The following is an 18,867-nucleotide window of genomic DNA, read 5'->3' on the forward strand; positions in this document are numbered from 1 at the left end:
TCTCGTTTTTAAATGTTTCTTGGATAAAATTTATCTTGATCACAAAATCAACATGGAACCAATAACCACTAATGTTTAGCCTGATCAGAATTTATTGGCGCACTCCCAGCTGGAGAACTTTACACATGGTATCTTAAAGAAATTAATACAAGTCAACTGGTTGAAACCATGTTCCCTCATTCAAACATCGCTAAAAACCTTGAATTTTCCTTCTTCTTTTTCTTTTTTTTTTTTTTTTGCTTGTATGAACATGCAAAATTTGCTCCAATTATCAAATGCATCAATTACATTTATAATGGTATTTAAAAGTCTTAGATGTAACTTGTTGAAACCTGTAGAAACTCCAAATGTCAACAGATGGGATATTTTACCAAGACTTTTAGCACAGACCTTATTGTTACCACTTGGGGGCACCATGTAACAGTTGCTGATCTGAAAGGATCAACCATCCTCTTTTAAAGCAAACAGATTCCCTTAATGGAAGACTGTGGGATTTCATGGGGTTATATTTATCCAACCTACATAAGGACAGTGAAAAGCTTTAATAATCTTTATTTAGGAAAATCAACTTTGCTTCTGTTTGCATTTTAACCATGTAGACTTTAAGAAAAAGATGTGTCTTGTAGTTTTAAACCACCTTAAAGTAATTTAAACAGTATTAGCTGTCACATCCAGCAGCACAGTTCCTTAATTGTGACAAACTGTACTTCATTGAAAACACATATAACTCTCACAGTGAACATTTTTCAATGTCAGCCAGCTGCTTCTTTTCACATTTGCCTGGTTACATCATTATTTGTCTGCCTAAGCACAGTCTTTGTTCTGAGGATGAGGCAGCCCTCATCTCAGCTCTGAGCCTTTTCACAGGTATAAACACTGTAGCATAAAACAGCTCTGCTGCCACATAATAAGTCTGATTGCTACTCTGAAATTTGCACCATTTAGAAAACTCTTAGAAACTGAACTTCTGACTGAAGACAAAAATAACATCATTGTATTCAACAGCTCAGAGCATAATTTGTATCCCAGCAAGTGTTACAGAAGCCCTCCCACCGAGAAACATCAAGCAGAGTAATTGCTTGTAAGCCCTGATTGTCAGGTTACAGTCACACTATATTAATTTTGTTTTCTGGCATCAAAGTTACCAATAATAAAGAAATAACCACTCATTTTTCTCACTCGAATTTATAAGATACTGTATTTTAAACTGACTTTTAAAATGTTGAGTTGAAATGTATAAGTTTTGGGTTGAAAGTTTCACATAAACCACTGTTTCCCAGCCTGAGGGTCCTGGGCCCTACTAGAGTTTCAAGGGGGGTTGCCAGGCCTTCTTGGCTTTAAGGGATGTAAGAAAACTTGTGTAACTATACAATAGGCCTATATGTTGACATTGCATTAGTTTCTGCTGATAATTTTTTAAAGATTAGATTATTATTTAAAATATATGTTGTTTATCATGTAGAATCTCACAGGATAAACACATGGTGAAGACCTGAACACAAGCTATATTCAAGAAGCCTTCACCATCTGCTAAACAACCTCATCCTGCATCAGAAAAAATCAGTTAAAACATTTAAAGAGATATCAGAACAATGGCCATGCATCAGGAAATATAAATCACTAAGTTTGTCACAAAAAGCCTGTTATGAATGTATTATTGTGCAAATTGAAAAAAAATACTGATGCAACATTCACAGGAAATAATCGGCCCAAAATTAATTCAAATCACTCATTTTACACAAACTTCCAGCTGTGTTGCGTTCACTATTGGGGCTAATTGTACAGTTTATCCATTGTTCTGTGCTGTTATTGTTATGATTTGAATATAATATGAAATATCCATACAATATGTCACAAGGATAATTTGCTTACTCAGTGATCGAAAAGAGACTGGAAACCACTGAGAAACAGCAGTGGCCTTTCATAAAAATGAATTGATTACAGCACCTCCAATCCACTTTTTTATTTTATAGACAGACAGTATGCGTGAACAAAACAATTTCACAAGTTTGTTACTTAATTGGGAACCTCTGTAACGTTACAGGGCCTTAGATTTTACAATTATTCCACTCTGTTTTAAAAAACAGAAGATTTTATATCTATTTTTACTAGATAAAGTCATGTGCAAGTCCTGTATAAGGGTCAAGTAAAATAGAAAGAAAGTCCTGCAAATTGTGTCTCAAAGTTGGATATTATTTTTGTTCTGTGGAGAAATTATTTGACATACCAGATGTTATTTGTTCTCGTTTCTTTTACTGAAATTACACAAATTAAGGGGACATTTTTTGTCAGTGATGGAAAAGGATGATGTACATGATAATGTACATGTATGAATGTTAGACAATTCCTGCCAAAATATGAACAAGATGTGTGTGGTTTGGGAATGCCTTTATCACCTGGCAATGTGGAAGTGATTTCCTCATCTTATTAGAAGAAGTACATAAACCGTATTTAAAACAGAGCCCTGAAGATGCCACTAAAACGCGGCTAAGGTTAAAAAAAAAAAAAACAACAACGACAAAGTACAAACATCTGTTTTGCTGATTTGTTGCAACAAACACAAAAGACCCAGAGGGCTGATTCTCATGAATGCCTCTGACTGTTTACTACAGCACAACATCAGACTTTCAAATTTCCAGGTTCAAATTTCCGCTCCTCGGACATACTGTAGCTCCACTGTGCATCACATTGTATATGAGAAACCACATGAACGGACACATTTTTTATTGCTAACACTGTTCCTATTGCACAAGCATGATGAATACAGCCATTGAAAAGCCATCCGCAAACTTGTCCGTACTGGCTGCAGACACAGAAGACCATCGAGGTGCACTGCAGTGTGAAAACTAAAAAAAAACCTCAAGACTTTTTGTCATTCAGCCAAAGTAACAGTCTCATATATAAATGACAAGGACTTTTCATGTTAGTGTCCTGCACCAAAGAAAATATTTCCTTAAATATCGCAGCTTATTACAAGTCTCTGCAATGAAAATTCACATTCTTGTTCAGTAGTCTAAACTATTTACATACAAGCAAACACAATCCACTTACTATAATGCACATCATTTACATCACATTAGCTTTTGGTCTACCTCTTTTTTTACATTATAATACATGAAGTGTTAAACTAATAAATATTACTGGAGCAACAAGTTGATACTGGACAATCTATTTCCAAAGTACTGAACAAAAATCTCTGGGTGGCCTTTATAAAACTGTCCCAGCAGCCTTCTCTTTTCTTTGGACGAGAGTTTCGGGTTCTCGTGGATTGTCCGCAGTAAGGACCGAAGATCTTCTTTGGTGGTTTTTTGTGCATTTTCTGTATAGGCTTTAGCACTCACTCTTGTGCAGTATGTTGTTCCTGCAGTAAAGAGAGAGTGGAGAAAAGCAAACATGAAAAGAAAGTTTGTCTTTATTCATAACAAGGGATTTCTACTACAGTGATTGCACGAACACCAGTTAAACAAAGAGAATGTATGAGATGGACTGACAGAAGGAAAATCTGCAAACCTGTTATCATATCTGGATCCTTTCCATTCACAATATTCATTATTCTGTCACTGACCATCTTGTGCAATGAAACAGGGATCTAATAGGAAAAAGAACAAAATAATACATTAATTTTCTTATTTACCTTGACTTAAATATCCAGCAATAACATGAGTGAAAGTCTTATAAATATATTTGGTAACACTTTATATTAACTATCATGATTAGGGATGAAACAATATAAAAAAATTCAAGGTACGATGATACCATGATGAAAAGTCCACGATACATTATTTATTGCAATATCAAAAAATAAAGAAATAAGATGACTTGAAAGAAAAAAGTCCCTTATTAATAATGAATCAGATGTGTACAGCTGTTCGTTTTCCTTCTGTAATAAAATGAAATAAAAGCAGTCATTACCTAAATGTGCAAAACACTGGCATAAATTGGCAATAATTGTTTGAATTATGTATATACAACGGCAAAAAAAAACAAAAAAACAACAACAACGCAGCTGTCGGAAGCAGTCCTTTGAGAATAAAATAACATTTAAAAATATAAAATAAAATAATGAACATATCACAGTAGATATCATCACAGCATTCAATATTGTTCAATATTGTTACATCCCTAATCATTAATCATGGTAATTAAGAAATAAATAAGATGAATTTTACCTTTAACAAACAATGAAAATATAATAAATAATATTTACTAAGTATTGGTAATACTATATATTCTGTTTTTTCTATCAGGCTGTGTAATATAAAAGAAAAATAATATCTTGTATCATTGCTGATAGGACACAATAATGATTACATTCTGATGACAGTAAAGTATTTTGTTGTTAAACACATAAGAAAAACATTTCAAACAGTGTCAGTTATGGTATTATTGATAATTACTCAACATTAGTAAGAGTCATTTCATTGTTTGTTAACAGTGAAATAGCTATTAACTAAAGTTTAATTAACTAAATATATGTTTATTACCACTTTATCTGATGTCAGGCCTAAACAGGCTGTATAAACACCATTTTGAAGGTGTTTGTAGGAGAGATGTAACAATCGACATCTCTGCAAGAGACTTTAGTCATTATGTTGATACAATGACGAATGATTGGATAATCAAACATACACACACAAAGGTAGATTTGCAAAGAGACAAATCAGGAGCGCTCACTTTGAACAGATCGCAGTGGTTGTCCATCATAAACAGAACCATCAAGTCCACTTTTCCTTTGGAGAGTCTCCTGCTGTAAACAATGGCACTGGAGAAAGACCTTTTCACCGCCATCCTGTTCTCAATCTGACAGAGAATTATTTGGAGTTAACAAAGATCAAACATACACATGAGCAGACTCACATGAGATGAACACACGCGCTCACCTCTTTATGCAGTTTGACCTCCTGCGGTTTGGCTGCGATGGCCATGAATCTTAGGAGCCTGCGCAGCTCCTCTCTGCTGCGAGAGTCCTGCAGCTTCAGGCTCAGCTGCAGAGTCTCCAGAGCTTGTTCCTGCTTGCCGTTCACTGACAACGGGTCAGAGAAGATACAAAAATGAAAACTCTGAGCCTTGAGATTAAAACAGCGCGGGCAGCAACAAATATGAAACCTGCCCTCATCAACAACAAGATAAAGAAATCCGGTATCTCTTTGTCTTACCAAGTAGCTCTGAGATGCCAGAGTGGATGTCAAAAACATGGTTGCTGAGCAGAGGTGGCTGCTGTGTGTGTCCGTAATGCTGAGCCAGGACCTCGTAGAGCAGCCTCTTACACTGGGGCAGGTCATCAGAGCAGCCAGACAAACCTCGACTGACCTCCACCACCAGTTGATCGGGCAGAAATTCGAGACAATCCACTGCCCCCGACATCCACTCATCAGCCCTGAGGGAGAGGGAAGTGTGAAGACTTTAAACGTAGCCAACAGATCAGTCAAACTGAAGAGTCAGGTCAGATAAGCTTTGATAGCTTCATTTGGTCATTTGCACGCATTTACATTATTTGTATATTTATGTTTATTTACTTGGTTACCTATTTTCCCTGCAAAAACTCAGAAATAATCTGTTCTTAAAAATCCTGATTTTTTACTTAGCAACATGTAAATAAGCAACACTACACTATAAAAACACTCAATTAGCAGTAAGTCCTACATTCAAAATTTCACTTAAGTAATAGCATACAGCAGACGTACTGGCAACAAAATCTTTAATGTTCAAAGTGATGAGCTAGGTTTATTTGTACACTGCTGAGTAGTTCAATAGATACTGTAACAATGCATCATACGTTTTGTAAGTAAAATTCTTATCTTCAATACGTAAAGTTACAGTAACTATATCTTTTAGATAAATGTAGCAGAATTAAAAGTATGATAAGTGGGTATAAAATAACATTCAAGAAGAATTAGAATTAGAAGTAAAAGTACCTCAAAATTCTATCAAGAACAATACTTGTGTACATATACTTTGTCATTTTTCAACACGCTGTATAATTTCTGTCTAAACACCAAATAAATATTAAATATTTTAATTATGTTAAATGGTTTTAACCTCAACACCTACATGTCATTTAATTCTCCAATCAACAAATCAGTGCTTAATAGATAAAGAGCATAGCACAACACAGACATAGGGCAGAGCTTTCAGTGTAGAGTTCTTATAAACATCCTATTTCTGACTTTATTAGCAGTTTGTCTTTAAAGCAAAGACTTTAGAGTAAAGACTTAAAACAGAAGATGAGGACTGACAGATTACAATAAATGCCAATTTGAATAAGAAAATTAATTCTTATAGAAGTCGGCAGAACCATAAGCTTTAGAGGACTTACTGTGCTTCACTGAAGGCCTTGAGGACCTCTCGGTCCAGGTAGCTTGACGTATACAACAGGTCGGGGTCACTGTCTATGCCATGCAGTGGAGCCCGCGATATGTCTTTACCCTCCAACAAGTTCTCCAACAGGGGGAGCTCTATCAGCTGCAGCAGTCTGAACACCGCCTGCTGGTGCCACACCTCATGCACAACTGTGAAAACACACAAGAATCAAAAGCCACAAGGGTCAGAGGTACACAGACATACAGACACATGGCGCGAAAGAGCATTTGCTGCATAGAGACACGGTGCCGGTTTTACGTCATTCTCATCAGACAGGAGAGGACTTACGCTCTTGTGAGAGGCCGAGGTTGATCATCTGAGGGGTGATGGTAGAGCTCAGGTTGAGGTTTCCCAGCACGTCCTCCACTGATTTGTCTGTTTTTACAGGGGAGTGGGTGGAGTAGCTCAGCACCTCTTGTCTGAAGAGTCACATAATAACAGCAATCAGTGGAAATGATTGAAAAGAAGAAAAACAGAATCATTACAGAACAAATGTGACATCAGGCTGCACAAGGTTTCTAGTGTCTGTGATTCAGTCGCATTATAAGGGTTGTTTTGATTTTGGTCATTTCAAATCAAACACACACAATAAATGCTCAATTACCACCTCTGAACAATTTCTGATTGAGTTTTTCTGTTTATTTATATTATTCACATGAAGACTTGCCTTGGCCCACGCAGTAAATAACAAAAGTCTCAATTAAACTGGTAAGAGCACATGGTTCCTCTGAAGCTTTCATCTCTCATTATGGACATCAGGCCTTTTTCCTGGTCCAGCCTGGAGCTGTCACTCTCACAGCAACACAAAGTGCTGAGGCCATGTGTCATCCCGCCTGTCTATGTCTACGTGCTCGACACTCGCCTTACAATTTAGTTCTCCAGCCTCAAAGGAAAGGAGAACCAACTGAGTTTAAAGGAGTAGTTTGACATTTACAAATATAATTATTCACATTCTTGCTGAGAGTTAAAGGAGACGTGTGATACCAATGTTGTATACGTACAGAAAATACGCAGCTACAGCCTGCAGCCAGTTAGCTTAGCACCAAAACTACAAACAGGAGAAAACAACTCATCTGGCTCTGTAATAAAGTCCATCTCCCTAATGAACAGACTTGAGACTTGCTTGACTAAAAGACTTGAAATCTGAGTCAGACTTGAGACAGATTATCAGATTTTCTGCACCTTTCTAGATACTGAGATATTGAGGGATTCAACAATTATGTTGTTGATGATGGTAGTAAGAAGAGAAGAAAGGTTTGCAGCTTTCTTGACGTAGCAGGGACTCAGCTTGACTTGCTTGATTCTCACCACAGTAACTTGGGACTTACTTGAGAGTTGAGAATTAAGACTTGAGACTTACTTGTGACTTACACATGTCCAATTTGAGATGGGGTTTTGGACTATTGGACTATTTTTTTTGTCTAGGCTCAGTAACACTGCAACCAGCCAAAAAAATACTTCGACATTCACTAATTAGTGAACTTTAGGGGTCCTGTTAGCAGATTTGTATGCCTTTGTTATAGAGCTAAGCTAGCAGTTTCCCTCTGTTTCCATTCTTTGAGCTAAGCTACACTAGCCGGCTGCTAGCAGTAGCTTCACTTTTACTGGACAGACAGAAGAGCGATATTAATCTTCTCATTTAACTCTCAGCAAGAAAGTGAATAGCTTATAGGGTTTCTGTCCATTTCACCTTAATATTACTTTTTGATTTTGTGATTTAAGTTTGTATTTGAACTCATTGTCACACACTGGTAATGAGGGGGTTATTGGAAATTAAGAGTATCAAGACATGACTGCATGATGGGACTTTAAGAGTCTCAGGTCATGCCTCACTAGTTTTCAGAGGCACCCAGTCTGAAGCTATATTGGATTTGGGATTAGCTCTGAAGAAAGAGAACAAAGCAAATCAAAAATGTGACCTGAAGATGTTGTGACAAGAGTCTGTACCTTTCACGTGACGGACTATAGCTGTTCTTGTTCCTGTTCATGCTCGGTGAGTCATACCCGCTCTCGATGGTGCTGGTGGAGTGAGAGTTGGCGTTGGTCAGCGATGACGTGGAGCTGGTCGTTGGGTTCAGGAACCTGTACAAACTGCAGCTACTGTCCTCAAATGTGGCTCGCTTCTTTTCTTTCCCAAATACTTTAATGCCCACCGGCTCAAACACCCTCGAGTCCATCAGGGCCTGACAGAGGCGGACAGCCTTGTAGCGGGGCACCGCCTCATCACCAAAAAACCGGTTCAAGGTGATGTGTGCTAACACCACATCCACGGCCTCTGAGCCCAGGAAGCAGTCATGGTAGGACTTCAGGTTGTGGCGCCGCCGCTTGACCTCCACATGAGTGTGGAGATTGGAGATGATGCTGCCCCAGATGTAGGTGGCCCGGAAAGGCTTCCCAGCCATGCCTGGTTCTGGTGAAGGAGGAGAAGACAGAATCAGAGGATGGAAAAGGGGAAAAGGCTGGGAGAGACAGACGTGTAGATGAGGGCTGAAGTTGAGGTGATGAGCAGCCAGGGGAACAAGGGAGTCAACTTCCTTGACATTTAATAATGACAGTTCAAAAGATTGACATGTTAATGCTGCAACAAGGAGTTTTTAACCAGTTATGAAATACTCTCAGTTTAATACTCCACATGACCTACAGAAGCAAAGGTTATTTCTATATAGTTGTTCTTAATTCCTGCCACAGGGCTGGATTCCTAGTGAAATCAGATAAAAAGAGCATTTCCCCAGGCAGGTTATAGTGAGTGGTAGGTCAGCCAGTTAAAAAGCAGCAAGGGGGATTTTTATTTATATTATTTTAGATTTGTTGTTATATGGTTATTACTGTGGAAACACTACTGCTTTTGTCCACAGATGCCTCAAAAATCAACAGATATGAAGGTTCCTTGTAGTAACTCTAATTGGTGCACTTATTTCAACCAACTAGAGAATCAACAACAATTTTCACATCAATTTAGTTTTAAGTCATTTATCAGAATGGGAAGTGAAAAGTTTGCTACTTAGCCAAAGGTTTGCAAGTTGGAAGCTCAAATGTAAACATTTGCTGCTTTTCTGTGGTTTATATAATTGACACTTCCTAAGTCCCGTCCACTTTTCGCTCTACGCTTCAATAACAGAGCAAGCCAAGTAACTCTGTCAACTTTCCCCTTTCTTGTCTTTTATACTTGAATTAACTATGTGCTATGCTAATCTATATTGAAAAGAAAACCAAAAAATGTTGGGGGACCTCTAAAAATGACATACATTCACATCTTAAATGAGCTAATGTTAGCAAATTGTGAACTGACTAGCTAATTAATCTCTTCTCATCTCAAGATGAAAATAAAGTTTCTACATGCAGATGCTATAAAACCACAAAATTATTCAACTTTCCTATACACAAGTCCTTTAAGTGATACACTCATTATTCTACATTTGATATTCTCAGCTTTGTCTATTGTCTGAGGTCTTAACCAAACACACACTCCCTCTCCTCTGTGTAATTTCACATAATCAGAATCTGAATTCGAGTCACTGTATGTGGGTGTTACAGCACAAAGTCCAGACTCAATGTGTCTCATGGGGGTAGTAGCCAAACCCAAATCCTCTTTTGAGAACATTATGTTCAAAGGTTTAATTTAAATTCACCTAACAGATGATCAACAGCTAATAATCAAATACTGCAGTCAGTCAGGGTGTGCAGGTTAACGACATCAAGAAAAACAAAGAGCATCACCTGTGCCTGATTTTCTTACCAGAACAGACACCTGATGCAATCTATCTATGCAGCCCGCCAAACTCAGTCACACACGCACAAGGAAACAGACACAATGATCATATTGTGAGGCTTGTTTCACAAGAGATATCCTGATATCTTCTTGTTGTATTTTCCACTGGATGGACTGCATAGCTAGTGGTACAAGCTCACAAATCAGAAGATGATTCATGCAACCAAACAGTGCTGCGTTCAACACTCCATCAAGCAATTTCTCAGCGTATCTCATCTGCTCTGTCTGTGTTTGAGAGGTCTGTGCTGATGTAAAATGACTTGTGTGTCATCCACCGCAAGCCAGACCAATGAAGGAAAGCAGAGCTGGCCTTAGCAAGATGTTAGCATGGCTTTCATCTCACAACAGGAAACATTTAAGGCCTGTTGAGCAAATGTTAGAGGAGGATCTGAGACACTCACTGAGGCCAGAGGCCATAAATCAGGCATTGTCAGCAGCAACCAGGCTCCATGTTATGATAACAGCACATGACAAATACGATTACTGACCCATCTGTAAAACTTGACAACAAAAACACTTAGGAGCAGTGCAGCAGAAAGCAGATGTTCGCCCACTCATTTACAAAACTACAACACGCTCACAGAAAGTAGATTTGGAGGTGTGTGGCAGATTTCTCAGTGATCTGCTCATTAATGAGATACATCTACGTCAAACTGCGTCTCCCTCTGGGGGAGAAGAAGCTGTCCTGAACTGGGGATTTGCATATCAGGGAAGGACAACTGGGGCTGCAGGCAGCAGTTGTTCAAGGGAGAATATGTTTCAACAGTTTGTATGCATCATGGGAAACATTTGAAATATAATATTCTGATAATGCAGTGAATTAAAACATTTCTTTCATTGCTTTAAGATACATACATAATCTTTAAAACACATGTGAGAAGAAGCCTATATTATGCAAATATCAGTCAATATAATCACTAAAAAATCACACAGGAATTTAGAGGAATCAGTTCATCTTTTCTGATTAACTTAACATCAATATAAATGTTTTATTGAACTTTATTGAACTTAAAATATTTAGCATTTATTTTCACAACTTATAAACCAGGGAACACCTCAGTCGCCCCGAACTCTTCCCTCACTTCTCAGCAGCTAAGAAGCAAGACACAGGAACTTCTTGAACTTCTTCTGCACTGTTTATCCATGGGTGAACTGTACATTTACTGCCACTATCCAACTTCACTGCTAAACTTTAATCCCTCTGCTCCAGCAGCCAACACCTGTCTACTCTGACCACAGCCACCACCTCTCTGTCTCTCTTTTGTTCATCCACATCCACTGTGCACACACACACACACACACACACACACACACACACACACTGCTGTGCTTGTGCCACAATCATATGAATCATGTTGATAGAAAAATAGATGAGGAATATTCAAACATATTGAAGGAAAACTGCAGACGGTTTGATTGCTCTTTTCCTCTGACACTTGGAGCATTTATAGACAGACGCTTATGTGTGGCGTGAACACTGTCAGTTTCATATCATGTATTTGTGCCAGTCCTGAAACAAAGCTGCTCCAACAGGAGCAGCTGCAGCTGTAAGTTTGTGTGAAATGAAGAACTTGACTTTTCAAACTGAGAAAATGTAAAAGGAAATCAAATCTGTTTTTACTGTTTTGTTTTGTTTTTTTTTGTTGTTGTTGTTGTTTTTTTACAGTTGTGGTTCAACTTAATATCTTAAGCTTACTGAACACGCTTTCTCAGGTACAACTGAATAATCAAGATTATTTGACTAGAAAAGTTTAGACTATTTCTTTTGAACCATTGCAAAATGAATGCAACTTGTCTTTTCAAATTAAGTTTGTGTGAAACAAAAAAAAAAAAACTTATCAAGTGGAGAAAATGTAAATGTAATGTTGTTTTTAATGTTCAGCATTGTTCAATCAAATTAATAATTCAAGCTCACTGACCATTCTTTCTCACGCACAAATGAATCAATATCATATATAAATATACTTAATATTTAAGTTTAATGGACTAGAAAAAATTGTTTTGAATCATTACAAATTCCCTTCACTTGTCATTTAAAAGTCAGTCAACTTCAAACATTAACTTTTTAAAAGTTAGAGTTTATTTTTCGAGCATATAAACTCACTATAAAATGCTAGATTTGGAAATAGTAGTTAGATAATGCATTATCAGAATGAAATCCTTGATTTAGGAGTTAGGACTGGGCCATCTGGAGAATCCCTTCAGGGGTCCCTGGATTAGCAGTCACACAATAAATCCGGATCTTATCAATATCCATTAACGCTTGTTAAAAAGGAAAAAAAAAAAAATAAGTGTGGGTCAGGTGTGGGTCAAACAATCCTGGGAAACCGGCTGTGATGTGTCACCTCGTGTTGCTTGCGCCGGGCTGAGATTTGAGCCCAGTTTGTTCAACTGACGCCAGACTTTTCCCTCTGTGTGACTTTGGTCCTAGGAGCGTCAGCAAAGCGACTGTGGGACGATGCAACAGGAGGGGACTGACCTATTTCAGCCAAGGACAACAGAGCGCGGTGTGTTTGCACACATCAGCGGAGGTAAATAACCGCAGAGGGAGCAGCGCAGTCAACACAGGGGGATATGTCCCCTGTGGACACAGAACATCTCCAGACCTGAGCTGTGTTATCACTGTGGCACTAAAGCAAACGCATCCAGCAAAGCATGCAACAAAACACTGAACTAATGATTTCAGGTAATGAAAATGCGATGTGGCATCGTCAGACTAATAGCAGCAGGTAGTTAATTGCCTGTGGCAGATACCTTCATTCCTCCAACATGCTGAGACTGGTAAGATTAACCGACCGAGCCTCAGGACACAATCTGAACACGTTCAACCACGACAGACCACTGGCCCGTATGGACTTGAACCCTCATATCCAGGGTGATATATAGTGCATGGTGGTCTGTACACACACTTTTACACACGCGATCATGATGATTTCACCTTTCCTGTCTGTGTTTTAACACAAACACACTGCATGCTGAGTCGGCACTGAGCACTTAATGTCAAACAAACCTTGTTCTTGATAACAGCACTAAAGCATTAAGTGATTTACTATATTTTAATAAAGGCATTAATCACAAATTAGAAACATGTCATAAATAATAACTTATAATTTGTATTTCATATTCTTTCCAAAACTTTTTACAATAACCTATATTTAGAGATAGTCTGTACTTAAATTAGAGTACAAAGGTGACCCAAACATTTTAAACATATTTAGAAACATTTTAAACACTTTTCGTGTCATATTAAACATCCAAGAAACATTTTAAATATATATTAGGAACTGTGAATTTCGATTAGGCATCACTATTAAGTAGGGAAAATCAATTAGTTTGAGACCGCACTTTCTGAAAGAAATAGCACAAATACTGTCAAACGCGGTGTGCGTAAAACAGCCGACATTTACGCACGTGTGGAACACTGAACTTAGTTAAACCGAAATAAGCTGTAGACTACAGATGAAAATGTAATTTCTTAAAACATCCCACCTAAACATTGCACGTTAGAGCGCTAAATAGAGCTCTTCAGGTAAAAACATATTTTCAACCACTACAAGAAAACCTCTGACGTGTATTTTAGCCACTACAAATGATTAAATCTGTATTACCTGGTGTTCGGTACATGAAAACTTCCTCCAGTGAGTATAAAGACAGCCATTCAGACCATGTCCATGTCCTTTTGGTCTACAATTCACAACGTGACGCACGCAACTAACTACAGTCAACCCCGAAACTGTCCCCTCCCACTGCAATACATTATTCATGTGCCAATCAGCGCCCTGCATCAGCGTGTGATAATGAGGCTCCAACTGTTTACCTGATGGTGAACAAAAGGAGCACTAAAACTCACTTATTCTGACATTTGATTTTGGCAAATGTTCCTAAAGTGAAACTGGAAAGGAAGGAAGGAAGGAAGAGGAATGGTCACTTCTCCAGCAAAATGTTTTACTTTTACAGGTGGCTCAAATTATTTTCCTTCATCACGTGAAAGCATTAGTCATTTTAATGCATTCTTGGGTTGCTGAGGAGATGAGCAGGATTTCCTGCTATTGCCCTCTAAGGTTTAGTTTTTACTGAACCCTCTTATTGGGCAGGTAAAAGAAGTTCAATTCAAATGAAATGCTAAAATTCAGGAAGCTTTCACACAACCTTTCACTCACCTCGTCACACCCTTAAAGCCTACACTAGAAAGAAATCTGATCTGATAAAGACCCGCAGTATGAGACTGCAACCAGCATGTGAGACAGATACAGATATCCTAACAGAGGCTGTATGAATGATTGGCATTTAAAGGATAAAAACACTAAAAATAAAAAACAACCTTGTTCATCGTTCAGTCAAAATAATAGACAACGCTGACATGACTGTCATCAGACCATCACACCATGTAAACACACCTGAGCTGTAGTAGGGACAAAAGTCACAAACTGAGGCTCTAACCTGGTGCCTTCTTTCCTTACTTGAGGTGTAATCTGACAGTGGAAAAGTAGTAAGGTGACACTGTAAAGCCAATGTTGGTCACTCACTGAAAGGGAGACTGAAAGGAAGACAGCGATCATCATCATGAGACACAGGTATGGTGCAGTGGGTGAGGCGTGAAGCTTGGACAAACCGGTTTGATTACTGTCCTCTTCACGACTTTTATGCAGAAAAATGCTCTTTTACAGCAGGTGAAGTGAGAACGTGTGAGCATAGAGAGAGAAAGGTGGGTACAGGCCCTACGTCTGTTTGCCTTTTGATTAGATGGAGCAGAAAGTCACTAGTTTGACTTCTCAGACAAAGCAGAGAAGGAAATGTCTTCTATCTTTAGATGCTGCTGAGCAGGTGTGCATGTGCGGGTAACTTTAAAGGGAAACTCCGCTGGTTTTACATGTGACACTCAGTTTACTCATAATAAGAAGCACTACTATGTCCAGTGGTTCCAAATCTTTTGTGGCATTCTGACAACATTCTGAAATTCACAAATTACCTGAAATATACCCCCAACTTTACCAACATATATAACATTTATTTTGATGCTAATACTCAAGAACTTTTACTGAAGTAAAATTTTGAACGCAGGTCTTTTACTTTGAACAGTGTTTCTACACTGTAGTGTAGATCTACTTTTCCATCCCTGCCCAAACATAACATAGATGAGCAGTATTGAAAAATATGAACAATCATTAATCAAAACCGCTTAGCTGAATGGTAATAAGAACTATAAAATGTTCTTGACTTCAGTGTCAGTTAAAAGCTCAAGTAAAACATGTTTTTCCTGATAAAAAATGATGTATCACATCTGAATTGTAACTTTCATCCATTCAAAAAAGTCCCATTAACAATTACACTTGACATTGTCGCCATAATGACGTATGAATCATAAGCATTATGTCAGTCTCTGACATGAAACAATCCATGAGCACTGGATTCCTAGAAGCTCTGGATACCAGGCTGTAACTTTAAAATGGTGTATGTGTAAACTCACCTTTTCTGTTGCTGAAGATAATGTATTTTTATATTTATACAGATATCATGTCCAAACACAGCAAATCCACACCGCACATGTAAGGTAGCTCTGTGCTGATTTCAGTCAGAGTGAGAAGCCTTTGGTTCAGGGTAAAACTGGTTTTACAACTCTTCAAGTGAATGCAGCGTGATATGCTGGTATTTGTAAACTTGCCACAGAGCTGACTGTGGAGCGAAACATGTTTTATACAAACACAGAGAGAGAGCACTCCGCTTAATACAATCAGAAACTCCACAAGGTCAAAGCAGTATTTACTCTCCCGCTTCTCTCCATGTGCCCAGAAAGCCTTGCATATTTCCCTTTTCTTTCCCCGTCAGTCTTATCGGTCATGCAATGTCAGTCACATATTGCCGTAATTTGTTTACATTAAACCAAAGGAATTTTATCCAGGAAGAGGCCTTAAAAACCCCATTATGCCAGTTTCTGTTTAGAGATCCAGTGTGATAGAAAAAATAAAGGAAACATTAGGTCACTTTGTAAACAGCGGGTAAACAGGTGGCAGGTACAGTACAAAGCACTAATGTTACTACTGAGTTGTCTATTTCCTTTACCCTTTATAAAACTGGGGAATTCATGAAAATGAGAAATATTGAGCAAGATACCCAGTCTTCAATTGTCAAGCGGTCTGTTCCTTCAGTTAAGTAAAAAAAATACCACAACCACAATGAAAAATCCTGCATTTAAAATCCCACACGGACAAAAAATACAGAAGTATTACCTGCATCTGTATCATTATGTACACCTAAAGTATCTAAAGTAAAGTACTTGTTCTGCAGAAATTGACCACTGTGACTGATCAACTGACCAATGCATCAGTGTATAAGTAGGTGTTCACTGTTGTACCTGGTTGCTGAAACAATAAACACAGGTCTTTTCAGAGATACTAATGAAGGTTCTGCTCTGTTCAGGTCAAACAGTCAGGATGCTGCTATTCTGCCTGTTTTCCACTGGAAAGACTCTGTTACACTAAATGGGACCATAATTCATATAACTGGTAACACCTGTGTTGACCCTCTTGTCCATATCAATATGGCTGACGTGAAATGTGTCTATTGGGTACTTTAGTCCGGTTGTTACTAACCTGGGGGTCAGGCCAAACAATTATTGTGATGAAGCCATCTGAGAAGTTTAGAAGGGAAATGTGACATGAGCCTCCAACTAGACACTGTATTTTTAATAAGAACCAGAAGGTTTAGTAGCTTCTTGTTTAAAGGGATAGTCTGGATTATTTTAAGTGGGGTTGTATGAGGTGCTCTGTGTTTTAAAGGATAGTTCAGATTCACCCAAGTGGCACAATTACACATAACAAACTAACTCATCGAGGCAGCAGTAGACAGGCAACTCCCATGTTCTATGAGGTAAAATCACTGTTTTTGCTAAAGGAGCCTGGTTACTTTGAAGAGAGTGATACTTTCAATGTAGAGGGCATAACACACTGACTATGGACAAGTACCTCGTACAACCCCACTTCAAAAATCCTGAACTATCCCTTTAATGTTTAATTTCTAATCATACAGTATGTTTATATAAAAGTAATGAGATATGAAAAGTATGAGTAGCTAGGCAGATAAATGTGGTGGAGTACACATTTCAGTGACTCCCTCTGAATTGAAGTGGAATAGGAGTAATGAGAAGCACGGGCCGACAAAGGAACAACAAAGTAAGTTCCTGAAAATTACAGTACTTACCGGAAATGTACTAGTTACTTTCCACCACTGCCACATGCACAGTTTCAGATGTTTAGTTGGTGTGCAACATGCCAGGTTAGTCTGTTAGTCTGCAGCTGCCAGATTACGTAGCTATAAATCTTTAACTGTCCCTTCCACAGATTTCTGCTGCACACCCTACAAGTGTGTACACGATTGGTTAACCATCTATAAAACTACACCATCATCACACAGCACATTTGGTTTTAACTACAGGGCATTTCCAAAACAAATAGGCGGCGGTGTTTTGGAGTCTTATCCAACACACAGCCGTCCAGTTGCTGTGCCCTTCTCACATTCTCACGCTGCCTCAAGGGTCCTCTCAGTCTGTCTCCCACATATGGAACAATGCAGTGCATTAAAAATTCATATGCTTTTCATCTGGACAGCAGACATTCAGTATCTGTCTCTCCCAGTTGTGCCCGTGCTGGAATCCCAAACGCTTGCCTGACTGTCCGTCCTCCTCCGCAGCTCCAAAGGACAGAGGACAGTGGCTTTCCTCACAGGGCCGTCACTGCAGCACAGAGACACTTTTGTTTGACAGGAGTTGCCAGTAATTTTGTATTGTGGCTTGTTGGACAATTATATTTTATTCAACAGGGCCAAGGCCCTCTCAGACGACACAGAGTCAGCCACCCATTCGCAGTGAATAGTTTGGTCATGAGAGCATGGTGGGCGAGCATCACCACAAGTTTCTCGCCTTGTAATGTCCCCCCCAACCTCCCTCCCCTTCAGAATATGATATTATGATATTTTTGGGGATAATTTTGAGTTTATGACTGCATGATAGAGACCAGTAGCACAGCTGTATTCCACATTATTAAGTACATGAGGCAACCCAGGATAGTTATTGAACAGTTCTGGTTAGTGTTGAGTTGACTTTCCTGAGATGCCAGGACTCACTGTTAAGGACTAAGTGTAACGGTCAGTGACAAAACATCTGACAAAGAATGATAATTTCACTGCCGGACGCTCTTCTTCCCCAACGTCCACAGAGGCCATTTCCACCACAGAGTCTAAAAAAGATCCTTTAGGTCATAATGATAAACTTTCTGATATATAATAACTTGCTTATCTTGAAATAATGACTTAGTATGACTCAGTATAATGAGGAACTTAAGCAAAATAATGAGTCTGAATGTCAACAAATAAAAAAAAAAAGAATATATTCTTAATATCCATCTATATTCTTAAACTAAAAATAATGAATTACTTATCTCAAAATAACGACTTGGAATCTAAAATGATCAGAAATTGTCTCAAAATGAGACACTAATGATTTGGTATCTCAAAATATTTAGAAACTTTTTCTAAATAAGTTAGTATGTCAAAAAAGTGAAAAAAAGATACTGACTTCATATCTCAAAATAATAGGAAACTATTATCAAAAAGTTTCTCATTATTTAATTCATTATTTTGAGGTAAGTCATTATTTTCAACACTAAGTCATTGTTAGGAGATACAAAGTCATCATTCCAAGAAGGTTTCTCATTATAATGACATACAGCATTTATTTGTCCCAT

General features: G+C 38.3%; 1 protein-coding gene across 3 annotated transcripts; it reads right to left on the reverse strand.

The window, feature by feature from the left end:
- Positions 1-1,948: 1,948 nt before the first annotated feature.
- depdc7a (DEP domain containing 7, paralog a) lies at positions 1,949-15,707 on the reverse strand. Of its 3 annotated transcripts, none has more exons than XM_084718373.1 (9): positions 15,597-15,707; positions 8,308-8,770; positions 6,649-6,779; positions 6,317-6,509; positions 5,157-5,377; positions 4,881-5,023; positions 4,675-4,800; positions 3,511-3,589; positions 1,949-3,361 (listed from the first exon to the last, which is right to left on the reverse strand). In XM_084718373.1, the coding sequence occupies exons 2-9, from the start codon at positions 8,760-8,762 to the stop codon at positions 3,138-3,140; spliced, it is 1,572 nt and encodes a 523-aa protein (XP_084574499.1). In that variant the 5' UTR covers positions 8,763-8,770; positions 15,597-15,707; the 3' UTR covers positions 1,949-3,137. The 3 variants fall into 3 exon arrangements, with proteins under 3 accessions (XP_084574499.1, XP_084574506.1, XP_084574489.1); XM_084718380.1 differs by lacking the exon at positions 15,597-15,707 and adding an exon at positions 13,738-13,878 and having other exon boundaries at positions 8,365-8,770; XM_084718363.1 differs by lacking the exon at positions 15,597-15,707 and adding an exon at positions 13,738-13,878.
- Positions 15,708-18,867: the final 3,160 nt, after the last annotated feature.

This window comes from Lutjanus erythropterus, chromosome 1, assembly GCF_056507025.1.
Source record: "Lutjanus erythropterus isolate fLutEry1 chromosome 1, fLutEry1.hap2, whole genome shotgun sequence".
Lineage (NCBI taxonomy): Eukaryota > Metazoa > Chordata > Actinopteri > Lutjaniformes > Lutjanidae > Lutjanus > Lutjanus erythropterus.